Source organism: Phialemonium atrogriseum, assembly GCF_030411735.1.
Source record: "Phialemonium atrogriseum strain 8032-3 unplaced genomic scaffold QBC33scaffold_25, whole genome shotgun sequence".
Classification (NCBI taxonomy): Eukaryota; Fungi; Ascomycota; class Sordariomycetes; order Cephalothecales; family Cephalothecaceae; genus Phialemonium; species Phialemonium atrogriseum.
Genome location: NW_026848162.1, coordinates 26,047 through 45,304, shown reverse-complemented (window position 1 = coordinate 45,304; position 19,258 = coordinate 26,047). Strand labels below are relative to the sequence as shown.

The following is a 19,258-nucleotide window of genomic DNA, read 5'->3' as shown; positions in this document are numbered from 1 at the left end:
CCGCCCCCCCCCCCCCCCCCCCCCCCCCCCGCCCCCCCCCCCCCCCCCCCCCCCCCCCCCCCCCCCCCCCCCCCCCCTAGCTTGCGGATTATCCCAATATTTTTTGTGCCAGAAGTAAACAAAGAGATGGTGTTTTACCGTATCTGTGGGGGGACGGTAGATCAGTGCAGTAGTTTTGATTTAAGGCTGAAAGTTAAGCACGCCATAGCTGTCAAGAGTCAAATCGGACCAACTGAAGTTGGGGAGAAAGAATGACGTGCTTGCCAGAAGCCAAAAGCCATCAAGGTCCCTCACTAATTACTAATTATGTACAGTACAATACACTACAACGAAGTGGTATAAAAGGAGCCGGACCCCCTTCAGCTGATTCCCAAGACGTCCCAGACGATTAATGAGCGTCACAGGTCGTTTGTGCTTGCCAGGGGGGATCAGACCTCTGGGGGTCGTCTTGGAAACACTGATCAACTGGGGCTGTGTAATCTTCTGACGTGGATTGCGTCAAAAACTTTGAAACGAAACAGTCATGTCGACGACGCTCCTCCTCAGAAGTCCAGCCCCCACAATGTAGTGGAATGAAGCTGCATATGCACAGTCTAGTCCACTTCCGTCTTCTTCAACCCCTCAACTAATTACCTGCCTAAATCATGAAAGCCCAAACTCATTCGAAGCGGGGAAATGCCGCCCCTATCTTATTCATCCCTCCGTGGGAGTCGAAACATTCGCATTCTGGAGCTCAGTTCCGGGTCTGGCTCCGATCCCATCCAAGCCAACCTGATTGAGACCAGCGTTGACTCCGCCCCGCCTTTCGAGGCGCTCTCGTATGTGTGGGGAGACGCGACCATCCGGGAAGAGATCATCTGCGATGCAGCGCAGCTGCACATCACCGTCAACCTATATCATGCCCTCCAAAGCCTGCGACCGCCGAAGGCGAAGCGCCTCATTTGGGTCGACGCCATCTGCATCAACCAGGGCGACGTCGACGAGCGCACCCAGCAGGTCCGGCTGATGCGGGACGTCTACTCCCGCGCAGACCGCGTCGTCGTATGGCTGGGCCCGGAAAACGACGAGGACGTCCCGGCCGCGGTCGCCCTCGTGAACTGCATCTACGCCGCATGCGAGAAGGAGGCGCAGTCTGCCGGGCGGGACTTGGCATCGCTGGCCGTGGACTACCAGCCCTTCGCCGAGATAACCGAGGACGATCTGGACCCCGGCCTGGCGGGATCGCTGCGGCCGTGGAACGCCCTGCGCCGGCTCTACTCCCGCCCGTGGTTCACCCGCGTGTGGTGCGTGCAGGAGATCGTCCTGGCGCGGTCGTCTACGGTGTTGGTCGGGCCGCACTCGCTATCCTGGCTAAGCGTCGGCGTCGTGGCTTCGTGGCTGAACACGAGGGATGTCGCCTCCGACTTCGATGCCCCCGCACAGCTGGAGAAGATCCCGTACTTCAACGCGTACTGCATGTTCGATGCGAATGACGTCGCCGCGACGCTGACGAAGACGCTGGAGAAGTACCGGGACTTCAATGCGACCGACCCGAGAGACAAGGTCTTTGGCCTGCTGGGGTTGCTCGATGGCGAGGCGGATACCGTCTCAGCAGAACTTGTGGTGGTGGACTACAGGCTGGAGGTTTGGGAGGTGTATGCAAGCGTTATGAAGGCTGCTATTCTAAGGGCAAGGAACCTCGCCGCCCTATCGTTGGTGAAGCATCCGCAGGTGTTTGATGGCGATGACCCCTTTCCATCCTGGGTGGCGAGGTGGGATGGATCGACAGATGTCATGGTGCTGCACGACGAGTCGCTGGCTTATCCATGTAATGCCTGCGGAGATGATCACCCCTTGGGTGATTTTGAGCCGGATGATTCAGGAGCAGTGGAGGTCAGAGGAGTTGTCTTCGACACGGTAGCATTCACGACGGAGATGATGGACATCGACCTCTTCAAAGAGACACGAGAACTGCCCAACCACCCACTCCTCGAGGTCTGGAACGAATGTACGGCAAACCCCGGCCCTTACGAAAGCTCCGGGATGACCATCGTTAACCTGGCCTACACCTTCGCCGCCGGTCTGACAATCGACTACGCGCCGTGGTTTATTCTAGAGACCGAGGAGCGACTACAATTCTTCGCCGACTACATCGCTTACATACAACATCTGCTCGGCAACAGCACGGTCCGCCCCGGGGCTCTGGATCCGAGCTCGGTGTCATTTGATGGTGGCGACAGGCAGAGATACAAGGTGGCTGCATCGAGGGCTTGCGACCAACGACGGTTTTTCAAGACGACTAGGGGAAATTACGGCTTGGGCCCGGCATGTATGAGGGAAAGCGATGTCTTGGTTGTGCTGCATGGCGGTTCGGTGCCTTACATACTGCGTCCTGTGAGAGACCGCTTCAGGTTCCTGGGAGAGGCTTATGCCGATGATATCATGCATGGAGAAGCTTTTGGAGAGCTGAGCGATCAGTGTTCGGAGGAGAGGGCTTTTAATTTATTCTAAGAAGCAGCCTCTCAATTAGACTTCAATATGGCTAGTTAGCCCTCTTGACATAGCATGCTGCGTCTTTTAGAAAGGGATAGGACAAAAAAGAGAAGACCAGCAATCCAACAGATGGCAGAGCTTGTTCATCTCAGCAAATAGGCAGGCAGGTCCATGCTTGCCACACCCCAAAAATGTATGACTCTAGAATAGGAGATGTAGTAGAAACGAAATAGGCATGACTCCCGTTCCTCGCAAAATTCCTCCGTCTTACTCCTGGCACGGACCTGAGCTCACCCCGTCTCAATCCCTGATCGCCAATCATTCTCTGTGACGGGCGACCCTTCTGCCGCGAAAGGCACACGAAGTCACATGTTTCCGTTCTATTGGCCTCGGACCTCTTTGCTGCCTGGAATGTGAAGCGCCAAACTCCCCATCGGGATTAGGAACTGCATTCTACCGGCATTCACCCCTGCATGAGCCTTCGGTTAAGGCGCCTCCTCGCTTGACTGTCATCGTTTATTGCTTCTTTTTCTATTTAAAGAACTTGAGGAGACTGGGGTCTGTGCAAGTCAGCGGTCAGACTCGCGCGGGGTATGATTAGCATCATGGCTATATAAAGGGTTGAGGCGTCCTCCGCCCGGGGCTTGTTTTGCAGCATCAAATCCGCTCTTGCACTACATATTCCCATCAGGCGCCACTCGAACGCCCCCTCCAAGTAATTACTGCCCTCCAACACATCCCATCCACAAGTATGGCTGCGAACCCCTACGGTCAGATCTGCTGGCTCGAAGTGCCCGTGACGTCGGTGTCTCGTGCCGCAAAGTTCTACTCCTCCACCCTAGGCTGGGAGAGCAAGGACACCAAGGGTGGGCCGTCGCCGATTGCCGGTGTGAAGTCGGCCCATTTGTTCAGCAACGGCACACTCCATGGCGCCTTCCTCCTCATGTCGGACCAGGGCGCAATTGCCCAGGTCGCCGACCCCAACAGGCTGGAGAAGAGCGCGCTGGTTGCGACGTTTTTAGTGGAGAGCATCGAGGAGACAATGACGAAGATTGAAGCTGCTGGTGGGAAGTGTCATATGTAAGCAGCTCTTTTAATTACTTGTCTCTCCACGTCATCTTTTCTAACTTGTTTTAGCCCCAAGACTGCGGTTGGGGGAGGAATGGGTTACCTTGCTCGATTCATTGACACTGAGGGCAACCTTGCGGGAATATGGGCGAAGCAGTAGGCTATAATTATGACTGTGGAAAGAGCTACGGTAGCAGCTTGGTAATGGAGCTATGAAGTAGAGGCAATCAGCGGACAATTGACACTTGCTTCTAAAGCGAAAAGCTGCCATGGTTATTCGGAAGGGGAATTTAACAGTAGCAGGAATATCAGTGAGGGTTATTATTCACGTGATTTTGTTGATACGGGGGATTCCCAATTGTTGATATGACAGCACGCTGACGTCGTTTTTGGGTCCCGATTGGGTTCCAATGGGGAGAAAATCGGCAACACCGGCTACCCAGTTTTCACAGTTCAAAAAATTTGTATGTCCGGCCCGATGCCTCAACCCTATCCCGGGTTCCATGCCCAGCATTTTAAACCATGCCCGGAGAAGACCAGGCTTCGGACTCTCAAGAGCATGCGGCCAACCGCCAAGACCAAGAGATTGTCTCGGAAAATGAAGAGCCGCAGCAGCAACGACGACAGTGGACACTGCCCGCATGGCTAAACCATTTCAACATCCATGATCTCAAAATTCTCTTCCGCTGCTGGGCAGCAACATGGGTCGCCACGATTCTCATCTTCATCGGCCCTGCGCTCAACAGTATTGGTATCGCCACTTTTTTCGGCTCGCTGCTGCTGTACATCGTGCCGCCGGCCAGCATCTTATTTGTCTATCTACTCGCCTCTCTCTCGCTCCTCCTGGGCATGTGCCTCGGATGGGCCTGGGGCCTACTTACGATGAAGGCGGCATTAGCAGCACGACCAGCGCCGGAGACGCAGGCGAGGTTCCTGGCCCTCCAGCAGCAGGCTGCCGTGCAGGCCCAGCAATCCGGCGAGAGCGTAACCTGGGAGGCGCAAAAGCTTGTCCATGACGGCTTCATGCTCGATGCTCGTGTAACGGTGGTGTTCTACGTCATGTGCTGCGTGTTTGTGTACACGCTGGCCCGTTTGCGGTGCAGTAACGCCAAGCTGGTCCTGATGCAGCTCTTTGGCACCATTATTGTCGATATCTTCTTGCTATTCGGACCGACGGTACCGACATTCACTGCGAATCTGGCCTCGGTCCTGGTGAAGCCGGCTGCTATAGGCATTGGCCTAGGCGCCGCATGCTGCCTCCTCTTCTTTCCCCAGTCAACCTCATACGTGGTGCTTGACAAGATGGAGAAGCTCATTCGCATGGTGGAGACGTCGCTGGACTCAACTCGGAGGCGTCTAGCGAACGAACCAGTGCAGCTGGATAAGTTGAGAGCCGCCCGGGGCCAGATGATTACCGTCTACAAAGCTATGGAACCGACCCTTGCATTCCTCCCCCTCGACTTTTCGCGCGGCCGCTGGAACGCAGACGACGTCAAGGGGCTGCAGGGGCGGATCCGTGAGGCCATGTTTGCGAGCCTGTCCCTCATCGACTTTCACATCACGAGGATAGCGGCTGTGCAGAAAGAGGAAAAGTTGGAGATGCAGAAAGCAGCCCAGGATGCAGGTGAAGGAACAGCTTCTGAGAAGGACGGTCATACAATTGGCCGTCGTCAGTTGGAGGAAAGCGCAGACTTGATGAATGCTCTCAAGAGTCCCGAGCAGGGCGCGATGCGCGCTCGCGCATTAGAGTCGCTGAGAGGGACTACTGCTGAAGTCTTGCAGGTCTGCTCGCAATCCATCAAGCTCGTTGCGCAGTGCATCCACACCGTCAATACTTGCCGATGGACTGGCAAACCTTCGCAGCAGAAGTTTGACGACTTGGCCAAAGAGCTGCAAGACACATTGGCAACGCTTCGCTCGGCCACAGCGACCTGCGTCACAAACACTACCGAAGGTGTCCTGGAAAGCCATGCAGATCTCTTCGACAAGGACGGCAAGCTGAAGTATTCGGAGAGTCTCAGCCCTCCCTCGCTGCAAGGGATAGTCATCTCCATGGTCATTGAAGAGCGCATACTGGGCATGGCAGTGGCAATAGAGAAATTGCTGGAGCATGTTCTACAGCTCACGAAGACGCGAACCGTCCACCGCATCTGGGTCCCCTCTCGTCTACAGTATGCGGTCTCCTGGCTATTCAACGGCAAGCTTTCTGTCTCTATCTCCGGCATCTCGACCGACGCCGCCGCCGATCCCGACCGTCTCCTTGATTCTGCTACGCTTCAGGAGCAGGCCAAGGAAGCTCGCCGACAGCTGCGCATCAGTCGAAAGTACTACGACTTATCTGCACGGAGGAGCCCCTTGAGCCGTGCCATCGTCGGCACGTACAAGTGGCTCACCAACCCAGCCGGTATGTATTCGCTCCGCATGGTTGTCGTGACCATCGCAACGTCCATCCCCGCGTCTATCCCGCACTCGGCCGGCTTCTTCTACCGCGAGAAGGGCATATGGGGCGTCATCAGCGCTCAGACGTGTCTACTCTTGTACATGGCCGACTTCACCTTCTCCCTCGTCTCCCGTGGGCTCGGCACGGTGATTGGCGGTGTCATGGGTATGGTAGCGTGGTATATCGGGTCCGGTAACGGCCCAGGGAACCCGTATGGCATGGGAGCCATCACGGCCGTCATGATTTTGATACTCATTTGGTGGCGTATCTTCCTGCCACCAGCATTTGCGCAAGCAAGCATCATGTCGGGGGCCACCTTTGCCCTCGTAGTCGGCTTCAGCTACGACCAACACCACATCAACCAGTACGGGCTCCCAGGAGTAGGTTACGAGGCATTCTGGAAACGTTTGGTAACGGTCCTGCTGGGCTTCGTCGCTTCAATCGTTGTCCAGCTGTTTCCGAGACCCCCTTCGGCAACCAAGCACGTGTGCAAGACCCTTGCGAATACGGTGCGAACCCTGTCAGATCACTACGCTCTCCTACTCTCGCATTGGGGTCGGACGGATCAGAATAGCCCGCTGGGCGCGGTGGCGGAGCAGATTTCCCTCGAGGTATCAGATACACTCCTCTCACTAAATGGAGCAATCAGCCTGCTCAAGGTTGAGCTCAGCTTCGGCCGGTTCGACAAGAAGGTCCTCAAGGAGACACAAGAGCAATGCCAGTACATGAACCAGTCGCTGGGAAGGCTTCTCGAACTCTCTACTTCCCTTCCCAAGGAGCTGCAGGACCGCCTCGTTCGCACAGTTGGCATCTTGGACGATCGTTCCATTGGAGATATCATGGCCGTGCTGGGTATCATTGAGCTGTCATTAAGGACTGGCTCTCCTCTACCAGAGAGATTACCAGCGCCGCTGGTCCGCAGGTTTTTCGACTCATGGTACGCACAGCATCGTAATGCCATGTTGAGCACAACGCTGGTACGGGATGAGAATTACCGGCGGTATTGCGTTGCGATGTCGTCATATCTCAAGTTCTTATCTACCATTGATGATTTGGTGCTGGTGCTCAAGGCAGGATTAGGGGAGTGTCATATTGTTTATCAGTGGGAAGATGCCTGAATTAAGATCAACGAGGGAAAATTAAAGTTAAACGCCGCCGCTTAATCAACAAGGCAAGTTAATAGTTAAGTTGCACTCTTTCTGTTGAGACTCTAAAAGCTGCAGCAGCACTCGCTACCTAGTTGTAGAGAGTATAACAGCGTTTTTAGACATGATCTTGAACTTGCTGTTTGATCCTATTTGCTTTAAATAAATATATTTCTTTCTACCATTACCTTTTACACCAGAGGCTGGGTTTGTAGAAGTGAGAATTTAACTACTGCAAACCAAGGGAAAGATTAAGGTAAGTGTAAAGGACTAGTAGTATTTAAGCATGACAAAGGCAATGATTTACATTAAAGTTCGGCAGCTGCTAACTTGTATACAGTTTTTGTAAGTTTGGTTATACTTGCATAGATTTTTGCAGGTGCATCTTTGAAGCAGTTGGAAGAAGAGTCTTTACTTTTAATATTAGTTCATAAGGTAATAAACAGCCATATCGCTTAGTTACTCTACAGTCTTGTAATTAAGTTACTTAACTTGCTTAACGCTAGACGTCTTAGTTATAACTGTCTTAGTGACCTTATAAGTAAAGACCAAAGTCAACTAATTTTTATTTATATAAGAGTAGTATATCTAAGTAATCTCTATATTGACAACATGGAGTTTGGAGATTCATCGATGTCAATTGTAGCCTTGCAATTTTAACCTTGTCGCTGACAGCTTTCTTTAGTTTGCGTATTTGCTCCAGGAACGTAGTCTCTTGCCGTACTATTAAAGGTGTTAGTTTACGATGGTAGGCTCATCTGTAGTAGAACTTACCCGCTCCAAAACAAATGGAAGAGGAACTAGGACAAGCGAGATGAAGCCCAAAGTGCTCGACGCCCATCCGATACCCAGAGACCTGATCATCTGAGGAGCAGCGAGGGGCAACGCTCCTCCAAAAGAGCTCCGAAAGAATGTGTTTCCGGCAAAAACACTTGCCACGTGTCTCGGATATGACTCGCCAAGATAATTCAGGACCGACTGGAAGGTGAGGTAGAACCCTGGGGCGAAGAAGGCGGTTCCAAAGATAGGCACAATCCAGTGGACACTGCACGTATCGTCAACGATCATTTCTTTGAGATGCAGGATGAATATTTGAAGTTCACCTTTCTCGAGACGTCCAGGCAAAGATGAAGAGGCAAATTGGAATGCAAACTGCCCCGATCTGTCCCGGTTGCAGACGGTCCTCGGGCTCTACGACGACCTCTGAGTCTGCTGCATGCGGTTGGTAGTAGAAGTAAAGCCAGAGGAGATACACTGCGACTGAAATCACTGCGCCAGTGAGGATCCCAAAGAAGGCGACTGTCAAGTTATGAGAAACCTTTGTTGTGCCAATAGTCAACGTAGGGGAGGAACTTACGCGCTTGCTGGATAGGGCTGAAGTGGTAAATCTCCCCAAACACCACAAAGAAAGCTGCGTCAATACTTAGAAGCACAGCACGACGAACTGAGGCTACTTACCAAATGGGAAGAATTCGAACCACAAGTAGAGTACGCCGTAGATAAGCATCGTGTGTATGTTGACCAACAGAATGACCGGGTCCATACAGGACAGTTTGAAGTCATCAATCGTCTGGTATACAATATCCAGGAAGAAATTGGGCCCCTTTGAATGCGTCTCAGCTTGGTATCGATCATTGGGCTTGTCGCATTGAACTTGATGACGCCGTGCTCGTCGATGTAGAATGTTGAGGGACAACGTTTCTGGCAGGAAGAAGAATGTGAAGACGGTGGTGAATGCTGTGATTCCAGCCAGTAGCCACAGGGTTGCCGTCCAGGTGTTCCAACGCGTGCTAAACGACGTGGCCAGTAAGTCAAGCGTACTCGTAGTAGCTACAAGCAAAAATTGGTGAGATACTAACACTACCAAGGTTCCAAAGATCTACCGACGGCGATGCTGTCAGCACACTACCATCTCAGGCCATGCAGAGCGACTTACAGGTCCCAGTATTGGTCCACAGACTCCGCTGACTGCATAGAAGGCGATCGCATACGGAAATGCAGTGGGTCCATATACCTCCATCAAAGTTGCGCCTCCAACACTGATAGGCGCACTTCCAACAAAGCCACCGATAAAACGAAGTATCAAAATCGTAGTGATATTCTTCGCAAGTGCCGTACCGATGTTCACCAGGCAGAATGCAAGGGATCCGAGGACGTAAACAGGCGTGCGTCCAATGGATGGGAGGTTTGATAGGGGAGAAAGCTGGTAAGGACGTGTCGTGTCAGTTTTGAAGTCAACAGAAGGCCCGCAGAGATTGGGCAGAGCTCCACCATACCATCAGAGGACCAATGCCATATGCAATGACAAAGAGTGACAGTCCAAGAGTGCCTTCAATGGTGCTGGCGCCGAATTTCTCCTCAATCAGTGGAATGCTGGGAGTGAAGATGGCCGATGCCGCGTAGAAGCTGAAGTTGAGGAACATGACATCTGCCATGACGAATGACTTCGTCAGCGATGGCCAGTTCCTTGGGATTGCCGGATCATCGGGTCCTGTGAAATCGAGGGCTGTTGGCTCTCTTAGATCTAAGCATGGGCCGCAAACAGTAGCTTCCCCCAAAGTCAAAATTTTGGGATATGGAAGTATCCTGTCGTTTGTAAGGGAGTTCAGAATGCGGCCAAAGAGGCTTTCGCGTAGTAGAATGTCCATGATATTGTCAGCCTAAAGTCCAATACAAAGATCAATGGGCATCAGAGATACCAGTGTCATTTTTTCATCATTGCCGTACTACGAGTATTTATAATACCTGCCCTATAAAATACGAACGATACAAAACGGAACTCCGTCCGAAGGAGTGGTCCCAGATCGGAGTCACGTGGTGGCGCAAGAGCTCATTTTTTCGGAACTCCGACCATATTGGTGGGTCGGAGGCAACTTCCAGCTTGCATCATCTATCGGAATTCCGCTCCTGCAACATTCGAATCATTGTCACATTGATTTGCGGCAAACAATTCGCCTCAGATGAACTCGACCAACACATCACCTCCAAAGCGTAAATCTGCGCCTTCACGTAAAAAGTCATGTCTGCAGTGTGCAAAATCCAAGATCCGCTGCGGCAACGAACGACCAGCTTGCGCTCGCTGTGTCTCAGCGAAACGCCAATGCAGATATGCAGCACCGCCTGAAGGTCCCCTCCCATCGACTGTCAGCTCTCGACAAAGCGTGCCGCCGCTTCAAAGCGTCGCGACCCCTTTACCGCTGTCAACCGCCTTGACGGACCCCACTGATATTCTTCTCGTGGGAACGACACTGGGCAGCCCATCGACGCCTCTTGCGACACAATTGCGGGCGTCTAGCAACGGCGTTGATACTTCTCTAGACTTCTCAAACTTGGACCTCGTTCCTCTTGCCGACGCAGACCAAATCCGCGATCGATGGCTGCGACCGTTTTGCTCCGTTGGGGAGCAGGTACCTAAGATATTCCTTCCATACACGTTACAGTATATCAGCTGTGTGCTTCGGGCATACCCAAGACAGATGACTGAAGAGAACGGCATCCCCCCAATATTCCATCCAATGCAAATAGCTGAGGGCAGTTCACCTGTTGCACTGGCAAACTGCTATAGCTTGGTTCGATTGTGGCAGCATCGGGCAACTGGGAGTGAAGCAATTGTTGCAGAAACAATTCAGCGGGAGATGGACCGACTTGCGCACTATGTAAGTTCTTACCAGCCGTGTGATCGAGGGAAGGGCGATGAATTATCGCTGACACGGCCGCTTAGGACTCGAATGTGGATGTGGGAGATCTCGACACCCTCGCCGCTTTTCAAGCGTACCTCATCTACTCCATCATGGCGTACTTCTTCCCCATCCAAGGAAGCCCTCTTGTCAATGATGCCACAATGGTTACTTTGCAGGAGATGGCTTTCCGTACCGCGCAGAGCGGATTGTTCTCTCAAGCCGAACTTGGCCGATCACGACCAAAGTGGGAATCTTGGATTGTTGTTTCGGCAAAACGCAGGGCAATTTTCGCTTTCTACCTGCTCAGCAGCGTGTACAACGCGGACAACTACGTTCCTAACTTCCTAGCGGAGGAGCTGAGAGAAGTCTATGTGCCAGATCCAAAACGGCTGTGGGAGGCAAGGACTCGCATTGAGTGGGAGCGCGAGTACAGTCAATATCTGTCTCGGTGGGAAGATGGACAGCTGAAAATCTCGGAACTCTGGTGGTCGCCGGATACAGGATCTGCGGAACGCCGGGAGAGGATCGATCGGTGGGTGCAGAGTGTGGATGAGTTTGGGATGATGCTCTTTGCTATCTGTACGCATCTTCACGGCTATTAGGCTTAAGCGGATTGGCAGGAAGAAGTAGCCCTCTTTTGGGCTCCGTCATGGCTTTTGTGGTCGAAGCACGCGTCCCGTCCTCTCTGTTGTGGGTCACAAGTCAGAGCATCCGGAACTCCGGGTCTGTGATGGACGTATGGAGCAAAACCTGGTGATTACTTGGAGACTGCGGCACGCGCCGTTCTGTTAGCCCAACCCGTCATACATAGTCCCACTTAACAGGTACTACAGCACATATGTGTTGGAAGCCATGCAACAGAAACAGTGTGTTTCGTCTCTAATCTGTACACGGATATGCTAGACCATTTCGGGCAATTCTAATCACCTCTCTACTCTCTTAGTTGACCATTACCAAAGCCATCAACCCAATCAGCCCAGCCACAAGCCCAATCTCCGCCCGCCTGGCCCCAGACGTATGCGAAGCCCCCGGCGTGCTCCCCGTGCTCGTCCCCGACCCGGAACTCCCCGAGCCCGAAGTACCATTACCACCACCCGTCGCCGCGGTAACCGGCCCCGCCAGCCCCTCTACCAACAACGCCTCCACTGCTCCCAAAACATCCATCTGCTCACCCACCCCAGTCGCTGACGGCTTAACAAACTTTCCATCCGCCCAATAAAACCCACACTGCCTCCCCGAATCCCCACCCGTACACTGTCCCACGGCCGCTTGAGCAGACGTCTTCAGCACGGCCAGGATCTTGTCGGCTGTGTAAGGAGCCAGCTGCGCCGCGCCGGCGAGATAGCGGTGCAGGTAGTTCTTGTAGGAGAACATGTCAGTCGTGCAGGTAGCGCGGGCCTCGCAGGCGACTTCGACCGCGATGTCTTTGGGAAAGAAGATCTTGAGGGTGGCGGTGGTGAGGCTGTCGAGGCGGGATTTCCAGAGGGTAGAGCCTTGGGTCTGTGGTTTGGACTTGTCAGTACGAAGTGCTTGCCTGGGATAGGGTCGGGGGGCGGGGGGAGGGATGAAGGGTATAAGGGATAACATACGTAGTTGTACATGTAGGCGGCACCCTGGGTCACAAGAGCGGCCGGGTATGAGAATTGGGCCTTGTTGATGTCGGTGCAGTTCCCCTCAACGTGTGCGCCGTCGAAGACTGCAAAGGTCGTGTTGTCGATGAAGCCAACCGAGGTAAGCCAGTCCCACGTCTGCACAGCCTGTTGCGCGTATGTTTCGTTGCCCGTGTATCGCGCGAGGCGGGCGCCGAGATTGAAGTAGCACCCGTTGGACATGGCTGCCAGAGGAGGTTTCAATCAGCACGGTGCCAAACTCCGGGGGGGGGGCTTGTTGTAAGCAGAGAAAACTCACTGTTCTTGTAGTTATAGCCGCTGTTGGAAAGCGGAACCTGCCACCGCAGCCCACCACCGCACGTGCCGTCATCGTAACGCACAACCATATTGTTAAAGACGTTCTCGGCGACGGCGACCCAGCTCGCTTGTCCCTTGGGCAGCTCGGGGAAATTGTTCTCTGCCGCAATCATGCTAGCCAGGGCCCAGGCGCACTGGTCGTCGTTGCCGAGCTGGGCAGTGACATTGGGCGGCATGTAGTTGTCGTTGGGACCCCGCTGGAACAGCAGCCCCTGCGTGACGACGTCGTTGTAGGTCTCGTCGCCGGTGACATGCCAGTAGTCGATGAAAGTGGCCAGGAAGCCTGCTCCCTCCCACCAGTAGTAGTCGCCGATGGGCGGGGGGCCTGGTAGGAGACCTGGCGTCTCGCCCGTCTGGTCGCCGCTGTAGAGCGCCATGAGATCGGAGGCGAGTGTCTTGGCCGACGCGACGATATCATCATGCGTCGCGATGCTAAACTTCTGTGCGGCCCCTAGCCCGGCCAAGAGAGTGACTGCGGTAGTTGTGTAAATCATCATGACGGATTTCTTGTCAAACGAGCGACTGTCATGGATTGAGGGACGGTTGGGAACCAAGATCACGCTGCGGAAATGGGACTCTCATGTTTTTGATGTTTTTTGTTGTAGCCTGCAATCCTGCATCCACCTGCGCTGTGCCTGCCCCCCCCCCCCCCCCCCCACTGCCCCTTGCACAGCCCCACTAAATCTTACAGCACCCTGGGCTAATACGAGAAACTGGCCAACGAAGGATTTAGAAGGCTTGGCTTGAAGGATCCGGGGTATATTTTCGCAGCCAAAATGGCTGATATGCCGGGCATCTCGGACACCCCTGTAATTAACCTCGGAGGTAGATTGATCCGTCCTTTCAAAAGATCAGATAGTTCTCCACTGCCAATCGTCTCTCAAAAGAGCATAAACCCGTAACAAAGGTCAGTCTATTTCCGGTTTAAACCACGTCATTCACGTAATCCGGCTTTATTTGAGCTTTGGCCAAATAAGGCACTGCTAGGTGTTGCAATGGCGGATTTGCGAACCTCTTCAATGTCGCTTGTTCATCTGCCTGGCCAGCATCTCCTGTTCCTCAATGACAATCTCCCGAGTAGTAATTTCTGCCCCTCAATTCCTTCGATGTTGGTCTTGCTGTCGCCACCTCTCTCCGTGGCGGAATCTTTCCTGTCTAGACCGGTGGTTTCTCGCAGCGTCAGCGTCTTTGTTTTCAACCCCCTTGCTAGTCGGAGCCTTGGCCTTACAGACGTTCGGATACTTGATTCCGCGTTCTGACCATGGGTTGACAACAGACAATCTTCCGGCTGAGCTGGAAAAGGCTCGAATCGAGTTATGCCCTAGGGTAGTTCGAGTTGGCCGAGATATGGTGCCACCTGGCCAGCCAGTACAGCAGCTCGATTTGGCATTACATCTGGATCGATCCTATAGAGCGCGGCTATCTGATCTGTCTGGACCGAGAGTTGGTGTAACAAGCTAGTGAAGAAGGCAGCGCTCCAAATGGATACAAAGAAATAACCGTTTCCAAAACCACTCTTACTGTATGTGCTATTTCTTCAACTCAGTACGATAAAGCATATCCTAGTTCTCAAAAACGTCCAGTGTTGAATACTGTCCTGTACCTCTAGGTTGGGTGCACTGTGGACGCTAAAGCTAGCGCGCTATGACGCTGTTCCCCCCTTCCCCCTGGAAATTACAGGGATTAATCATGGGGGGGGTTTGTTTTGGCACAGACGCGCAAGTTTGGAGCCAAAAGAGTCAACGCGTTACCCAAACAAACACAAGAAGACAAGACAGGAGTTGCTATTGAGCAAGTATCCAAGCCAAACCCCATTATCCAATTCATCTCTTCTCGTTCGTTTTGAGGCATATATTTGCAGTTTGCAACTATTAGCATCGCAATAATGGCATCCAGTCGCCCGCTAGGAAATATTGACGCCAACACCGTCTCCATTCCCCGTTCCCGACCTACAACAAAGAAGAATGCCGCCGCTTCCATTCCCACCATCGATCTTACAAAGGATGCCGCTGCGAAGCCCAAAGCCACCGCCGCCCCAAAGAAGCGCAAGTCCGATGCTATCGAGGAAACGGAAGACCTGTTCCCAGACAATGTCCCCGAGATTGACGACGACGACCCACGGATCACATACGCGGCCCCGGAAACCTGCAACGCCGTCCGCCGGAAGATCCGCAACTGGATCGAGTCTGGCGCGATGAAGGTTGGCGAATTCCAGACCGCCATTGGCGTCAGCCCCGGGGCATACAGCAACTTCATGAACCGCACGGGCACCTGGGACGGCGAGGGCTGCGCCGCCTACGCCAACGCCTTCCTCTTCTTCCGGAAGCGCGAGCTGCAGGGCCTACCGCTGAAGAAGGCCAGCAGCAAGCCCAAGAAGGCGAAGACGACGGCGGCGGCCAAGGACGCGGCGGCGGGTCTGTTCGATGTCAGCGGCGTCGGATTGCCCGGCGAGGCGGAGGGCAACGTCGCCATCTACGATACATGTGACGAGGTGCGGAAGAAGATCAGGGCGTTCCTCGCCAAGGACGGCGTGACTCAGGCGGCCTTCGTGCGCGAGATTTCCAAGACCTTCCCAGATGACCGCAAGGTGTCGGCTGCGAACCTACGATACTTCATGGGCCAGAAGGGCCCAATCAGCGGAAACACAAACTCGACCTTCTATGCCGCGTACGTCTTCTTCGAGAAGATGCGCATCAAGAGCGGCAAGCCAAAGTCCAAGTTCCGAGAGGAAATGGAGGGCGTGCATGGATATTCCGGTGTGGACACGGAGCATAACGGCAGCACGGGGTATTTCTGCTTGGCCGGTACGAGGCCGGTTATTGATAAATACGGCCGCCTTCACATCGTCTGAATGGTTCTAGGGAGAAGAGACGGGAATACGAGGATCATCATCTCAATTATTAATCCTGTGCTGGGCGTTTCTTCCGGTTGTCATGTTCTTACTCACCCTTTGTTGGACGCTTTCCACTTGCGTCCAGTGTTTATTTACAACTTCTTTTATAGCTCCCATATAATTATACTAATTATCGGCTATCTAAACTCTCACGTCTCTCGTCTCTTTCTCTATAATTGTAACAAACATGTTCTGGTATGACAGACCACCCAGCGACAGTATGAGTTTAGACCAACGGCACTCTAGGCCCAGCGAGGATGGAAAGTTCCCGAGCCTAGGAGAATGGATTACAAAGCCAGTGCAGCAGTAAACGGAGTAGTATTATTAATCAGCCTATTTCAAGGATATCATAGTGCTTTTGACCTCAGTAATCACCAAGTCGCGGTAGAACCATCACTCAGCGACTGTTAGCTCGTGGCAGTGCATATTCTAACGGGGTATCTTGCTCAAGGTAAACGAGCGGCCTTGAAAAATACGATAAATAGCAATCATCCATTTCTAGCATTACTACTCACATCTTACAACAGCAGCGACGAATCCATTTATGCTTTGATACACAATAGAAGAGTTGATCATAATAACCGTGGTGGACGACAGACCAATATGGCCCCTGGACCCGATACTCTCTCTCTCTCCGGCAAGATCGCCATCGTCACCGGCTCCGGCCGTGAGAATGGCATCGGTGCAGCTATTGCCTACGCCCTCGGACGCAACGGAGCCTCGGTAGCAATCAACTACGTCTCCGACAGCTCAGCCGACCGTGCTACCGTCGTAGCCAACAAGGTGAAATCGCTAGGTGGAAACGCCATCATCGTCCAGGCCGACGTCGAGACCGTCGAAGGCGCAGAGAAACTCATCCGGGACACTCTCGAGGGCTTCGTGACAGACAGAATCGACATCCTCATCAACAACGCCGGCTTCGGTGCTGGGCAGGGCATTCCGGCGACGGAGATCTCGGCCGCAGACGCGGAGAAGAACTTCCGATCCAATGCCCTGAGTAGCTTGTACGTCACCCAAGCAGCGGCCAAGCACATCCCCCAAGGCGGGCGCATCATCAACATCGGGAGTGTCGTCTCGCGGCTGGTCAACCTCCCCGGCGTGTCCGCGTACGGCGCGTCCAAGGCCGCCCAGGACTACTTCACCGCGTCCTGGGCCTACGAGCTCGGCCGCAGCAAGGGTGTCACCGTCAACACCGTCGCGCCGGGGCCTACCAAGACCGATGCTGGGACGTGGTATCCGGCCGGGGAATTCCAGCGGATTTGCGGTGCCAACATCTTGGCACAGTCGAAGATTGAAGAGCGAGCTGGCCAGCCGGAGGAGGTTGCGGATGTGGTGCTGTTGCTCACGAGTGAGCAGGCTAGGTGGATTACGGGGCAGTACATTGCGGCTAGTGGCGGTATTTCGTGGTAAACGAGAAGATTTGGCTATTGCTAAGGCGATCTTGCATGTTGGTTCAATACTTAAACTTCGTCCCCAAAGGTGTAGTCGTTGGTCCATCTCTGTTTCACGATAGGTCAGCCCGCTATGTAATTATATCTTTCCTCCTGCTCTGGGTTAAGAGACTTGGGAGAATGTGGGGTTTCTCAGGACTTACAGCGTCATATGGCCGCGAAGAGTTCACGTATCTCAGATCTGTACCGAGGCGGATCGTATTCTTGGGGCTGTGGTTGATCGTCGATGCATGAATCTAGATTTCCTGTAAGCATGCGATTCTCTTGGCGGAGGAAGCCAAGGAGAGAGACATACGGTGTAGGGTGTGTGCAGCATTACATCACCCGCCTCAAACTCAGTCACCAACCACCTCCTGCCGTGGCTCTCCCCAAACTCGCGCGGCCCGTCCGCTAGCAGCCCACCGCCCATCATGTTCCGGTTGAACGCGTTCTTGGCCTCGTCCTCCGTCAACCCCGTCTCCGTTGCCTTCTCGTAGAAGCCGTCCTCTATCTCCCGCCCCAGCTCGTGGCTCCGCTTGAGGTAGATCAGCCCGCCCCCGTCGAGGGCGATGTCCCCCATGGGCACCCACACCGTGACGCTCGTGTCCTCCCCGTGCCGCAGGAAGATCTGGTCGTAGTGGACGCCGATGGCCTTGTTGCCGGGGGTGTTATTCCTCAGCAGCGTGCGCCGGAGCGCGAGGATGTTATCGGCCCCCCAGCCGGTGAACCGGCTCACGAATCCGTGCAGCGCCGGGTGCTTGCAGAAGTCGTCCTTGTACTACGGCTCTGTGTGTGCCTGCAACGCGAGGTCCACAAATAGCCCGCCCCGCGGCCGACCGTTGGCGTCTGTCGAGCCTGCGCCGATCCCGGGGTAGTCGAGCTTGTCTTTGAACGCGTCGAAGATCCCGTCTACGGGGGCTGTGCCTGGCGCGAGAACACCACTCGGGCAAAGGACAGAGAAGTAGGCTTCCCGGGCTTTCAGCACGTCGGCGCGCGGGATCACTCCCTTGAGGAAGAGGTAGCCGTCCCGCAAGTACCGACTGCGTAGCTCGTCCAGCGGCTCGTCCGGGGACGAGGGATGGAGATAGCCAACTTGTTCGGGGTTTAGGAGGCCGTCGTTCACATATAGCGGGGTGGATGGCGTTGTCTCTGTGGCTGATGGCATTCTGTGTATGTGTAGATTACGGGGGCGGCGGCTTTGTACGCTTGACGGGTTCAGTTAGATAAATTAGCCAGGTTTTTGATGGCCAGGTGCTTGTACTTCAATAATTCGTAGAACGGGCTGGGATGATGTCTCATCTTAATCACTTGGTTCAAGAACCACAACTAATATACACCTGAAGAACGGCGCTGCGAGGGCTCATGTGACCCCAGCCCCGCAAACTGCTAGCGCGGGACATTTCGTAACCAAGCAACTGCAGTCTCTCGCCACGTGCCCCTTCGCAATGATCATCATGCGCATGGTTTTTAGGTCTCAAGACTGCCCCAGTTAGATGTAGAGGCGCGTAGTCATTAGTATAGAACAGGAGTCACATAACCACGTCTAAGAAACCTGCATTATTTGCAACTTGCGGTGTTATTTCCCTCTTCCTGCTTGTATGATCTTGGACGTCAGAAACCCGTCATTCTGCTGCTTCGAACCCTTCATCAACTTCCCGCGAAGTTCCTTGACAAGAGAGTCTGGGGGCGCAGAACCATGATCACTACGCCGTCGTTCTTGCTCGTCACGGCCGTCCCCCACGACTTCCTCTCCAGCCTCGTGGTACCTCCATTGTCATCTCCATGGACGTCCTCAAGGCAATCCTCTTGGAATTAATAAATACCCAATCTTGAACTCCTAGTCCGGTAGTACCACGCTGCTTGGGAACGCCATCCCGCTCGCGCCAGAACATCGCTCAGCCTCGAAATCCGATAAGTAGCCTCCTTGTTGCACCACACACTGTTCGTAACTTGATGGAGATTAACCGACAGAATACGCGTAAAACCACGGGTTATTCGTGTCTTCGTCGATTATTTCCACATATCAGAAAGCCTAGCTAGTAAATTGTCCGCGCCAGCGTACTTTTGACCACTGCCTTCGACCTAGCCGGCAAGGGAATTCCTCTGCAGGCATGTGCCATTTTCTCTGCAGGCCGGTGGCAAGTTGGCAGCAGCTGCATCGCT

The 19,258-nt window shown here is 53.8% G+C and overlaps 9 protein-coding genes across 9 annotated transcripts; 6 read left to right on the top strand and 3 right to left on the bottom strand.

Moving 5' to 3' along the window:
• Positions 1-323: 323 nt before the first annotated feature.
• QBC33DRAFT_547485 (heterokaryon incompatibility protein-domain-containing protein) lies at positions 324-2,636 on the top strand. The gene has a single exon (XM_060428742.1). It carries the CDS (start codon positions 676-678, stop codon positions 2,488-2,490), a length of 1,815 nt encoding a protein of 604 aa, XP_060280411.1. The 5' UTR covers positions 324-675; the 3' UTR covers positions 2,491-2,636.
• Positions 2,637-2,939: 303 nt separating this feature from the next.
• QBC33DRAFT_547482 (uncharacterized protein) lies at positions 2,940-3,857 on the top strand. The gene is made up of 2 exons (XM_060428741.1): positions 2,940-3,552; positions 3,610-3,857. The coding sequence occupies exons 1-2, from the start codon at positions 3,224-3,226 to the stop codon at positions 3,698-3,700; spliced, it is 420 nt and encodes a 139-aa protein (XP_060280410.1). The 5' UTR covers positions 2,940-3,223; the 3' UTR covers positions 3,701-3,857.
• A 205-nt stretch (positions 3,858-4,062) lies between these two features.
• On the top strand, positions 4,063-7,098 carry QBC33DRAFT_561941 (uncharacterized protein; the record flags this gene model as incomplete). Its single annotated transcript, XM_060430170.1, has 1 exon — positions 4,063-7,098. One exon carries the CDS (start codon positions 4,063-4,065, stop codon positions 7,096-7,098), a length of 3,036 nt encoding a protein of 1,011 aa, XP_060280409.1.
• Positions 7,099-7,678: 580 nt separating this feature from the next.
• On the bottom strand, positions 7,679-9,849 carry QBC33DRAFT_547477 (SCR1 protein). Its single transcript, XM_060428740.1, has 8 exons — positions 9,402-9,849; positions 9,062-9,328; positions 8,985-9,004; positions 8,585-8,915; positions 8,483-8,525; positions 8,229-8,424; positions 7,900-8,170; positions 7,679-7,848 (listed from the first exon to the last, which is right to left on the bottom strand). The coding sequence occupies exons 1-8, from the start codon at positions 9,771-9,773 to the stop codon at positions 7,807-7,809; spliced, it is 1,542 nt and encodes a 513-aa protein (XP_060280408.1). The 5' UTR covers positions 9,774-9,849; the 3' UTR covers positions 7,679-7,806.
• A 117-nt stretch (positions 9,850-9,966) lies between these two features.
• QBC33DRAFT_497725 (uncharacterized protein) lies at positions 9,967-11,817 on the top strand. The gene is made up of 2 exons (XM_060425598.1): positions 9,967-10,781; positions 10,847-11,817. The coding sequence occupies exons 1-2, from the start codon at positions 10,086-10,088 to the stop codon at positions 11,405-11,407; spliced, it is 1,257 nt and encodes a 418-aa protein (XP_060280407.1). The 5' UTR covers positions 9,967-10,085; the 3' UTR covers positions 11,408-11,817.
• On the bottom strand, positions 11,556-13,361 carry QBC33DRAFT_613183 (glycoside hydrolase). Its single transcript, XM_060432524.1, has 3 exons — positions 12,714-13,361; positions 12,395-12,639; positions 11,556-12,305 (listed from the first exon to the last, which is right to left on the bottom strand). Exons 1-3 carry the CDS (start codon positions 13,267-13,269, stop codon positions 11,745-11,747), a joined length of 1,362 nt encoding a protein of 453 aa, XP_060280406.1. The 5' UTR covers positions 13,270-13,361; the 3' UTR covers positions 11,556-11,744.
• A 1,296-nt stretch (positions 13,362-14,657) lies between these two features.
• On the top strand, positions 14,658-15,623 carry QBC33DRAFT_457759 (uncharacterized protein; the record flags this gene model as incomplete). Its single annotated transcript, XM_060424867.1, has 1 exon — positions 14,658-15,623. The coding sequence occupies one exon, from the start codon at positions 14,658-14,660 to the stop codon at positions 15,621-15,623; it is 966 nt and encodes a 321-aa protein (XP_060280405.1).
• A 429-nt stretch (positions 15,624-16,052) lies between these two features.
• QBC33DRAFT_622174 (NAD(P)-binding protein) lies at positions 16,053-17,288 on the top strand. The gene has a single exon (XM_060432827.1). It carries the CDS (start codon positions 16,269-16,271, stop codon positions 17,073-17,075), a length of 807 nt encoding a protein of 268 aa, XP_060280404.1. The 5' UTR covers positions 16,053-16,268; the 3' UTR covers positions 17,076-17,288.
• Positions 17,101-18,968, bottom strand: QBC33DRAFT_595396 (putative phytanoyl hydroxylase protein; the record flags this gene model as incomplete). Its single annotated transcript, XM_060431826.1, has 5 exons — positions 17,101-17,164; positions 17,260-17,352; positions 17,412-17,873; positions 17,910-18,242; positions 18,951-18,968. 5 exons carry the CDS (start codon positions 18,966-18,968, stop codon positions 17,126-17,128), a joined length of 945 nt encoding a protein of 314 aa, XP_060280403.1. The 3' UTR covers positions 17,101-17,125.
• Positions 18,969-19,258: the final 290 nt, after the last annotated feature.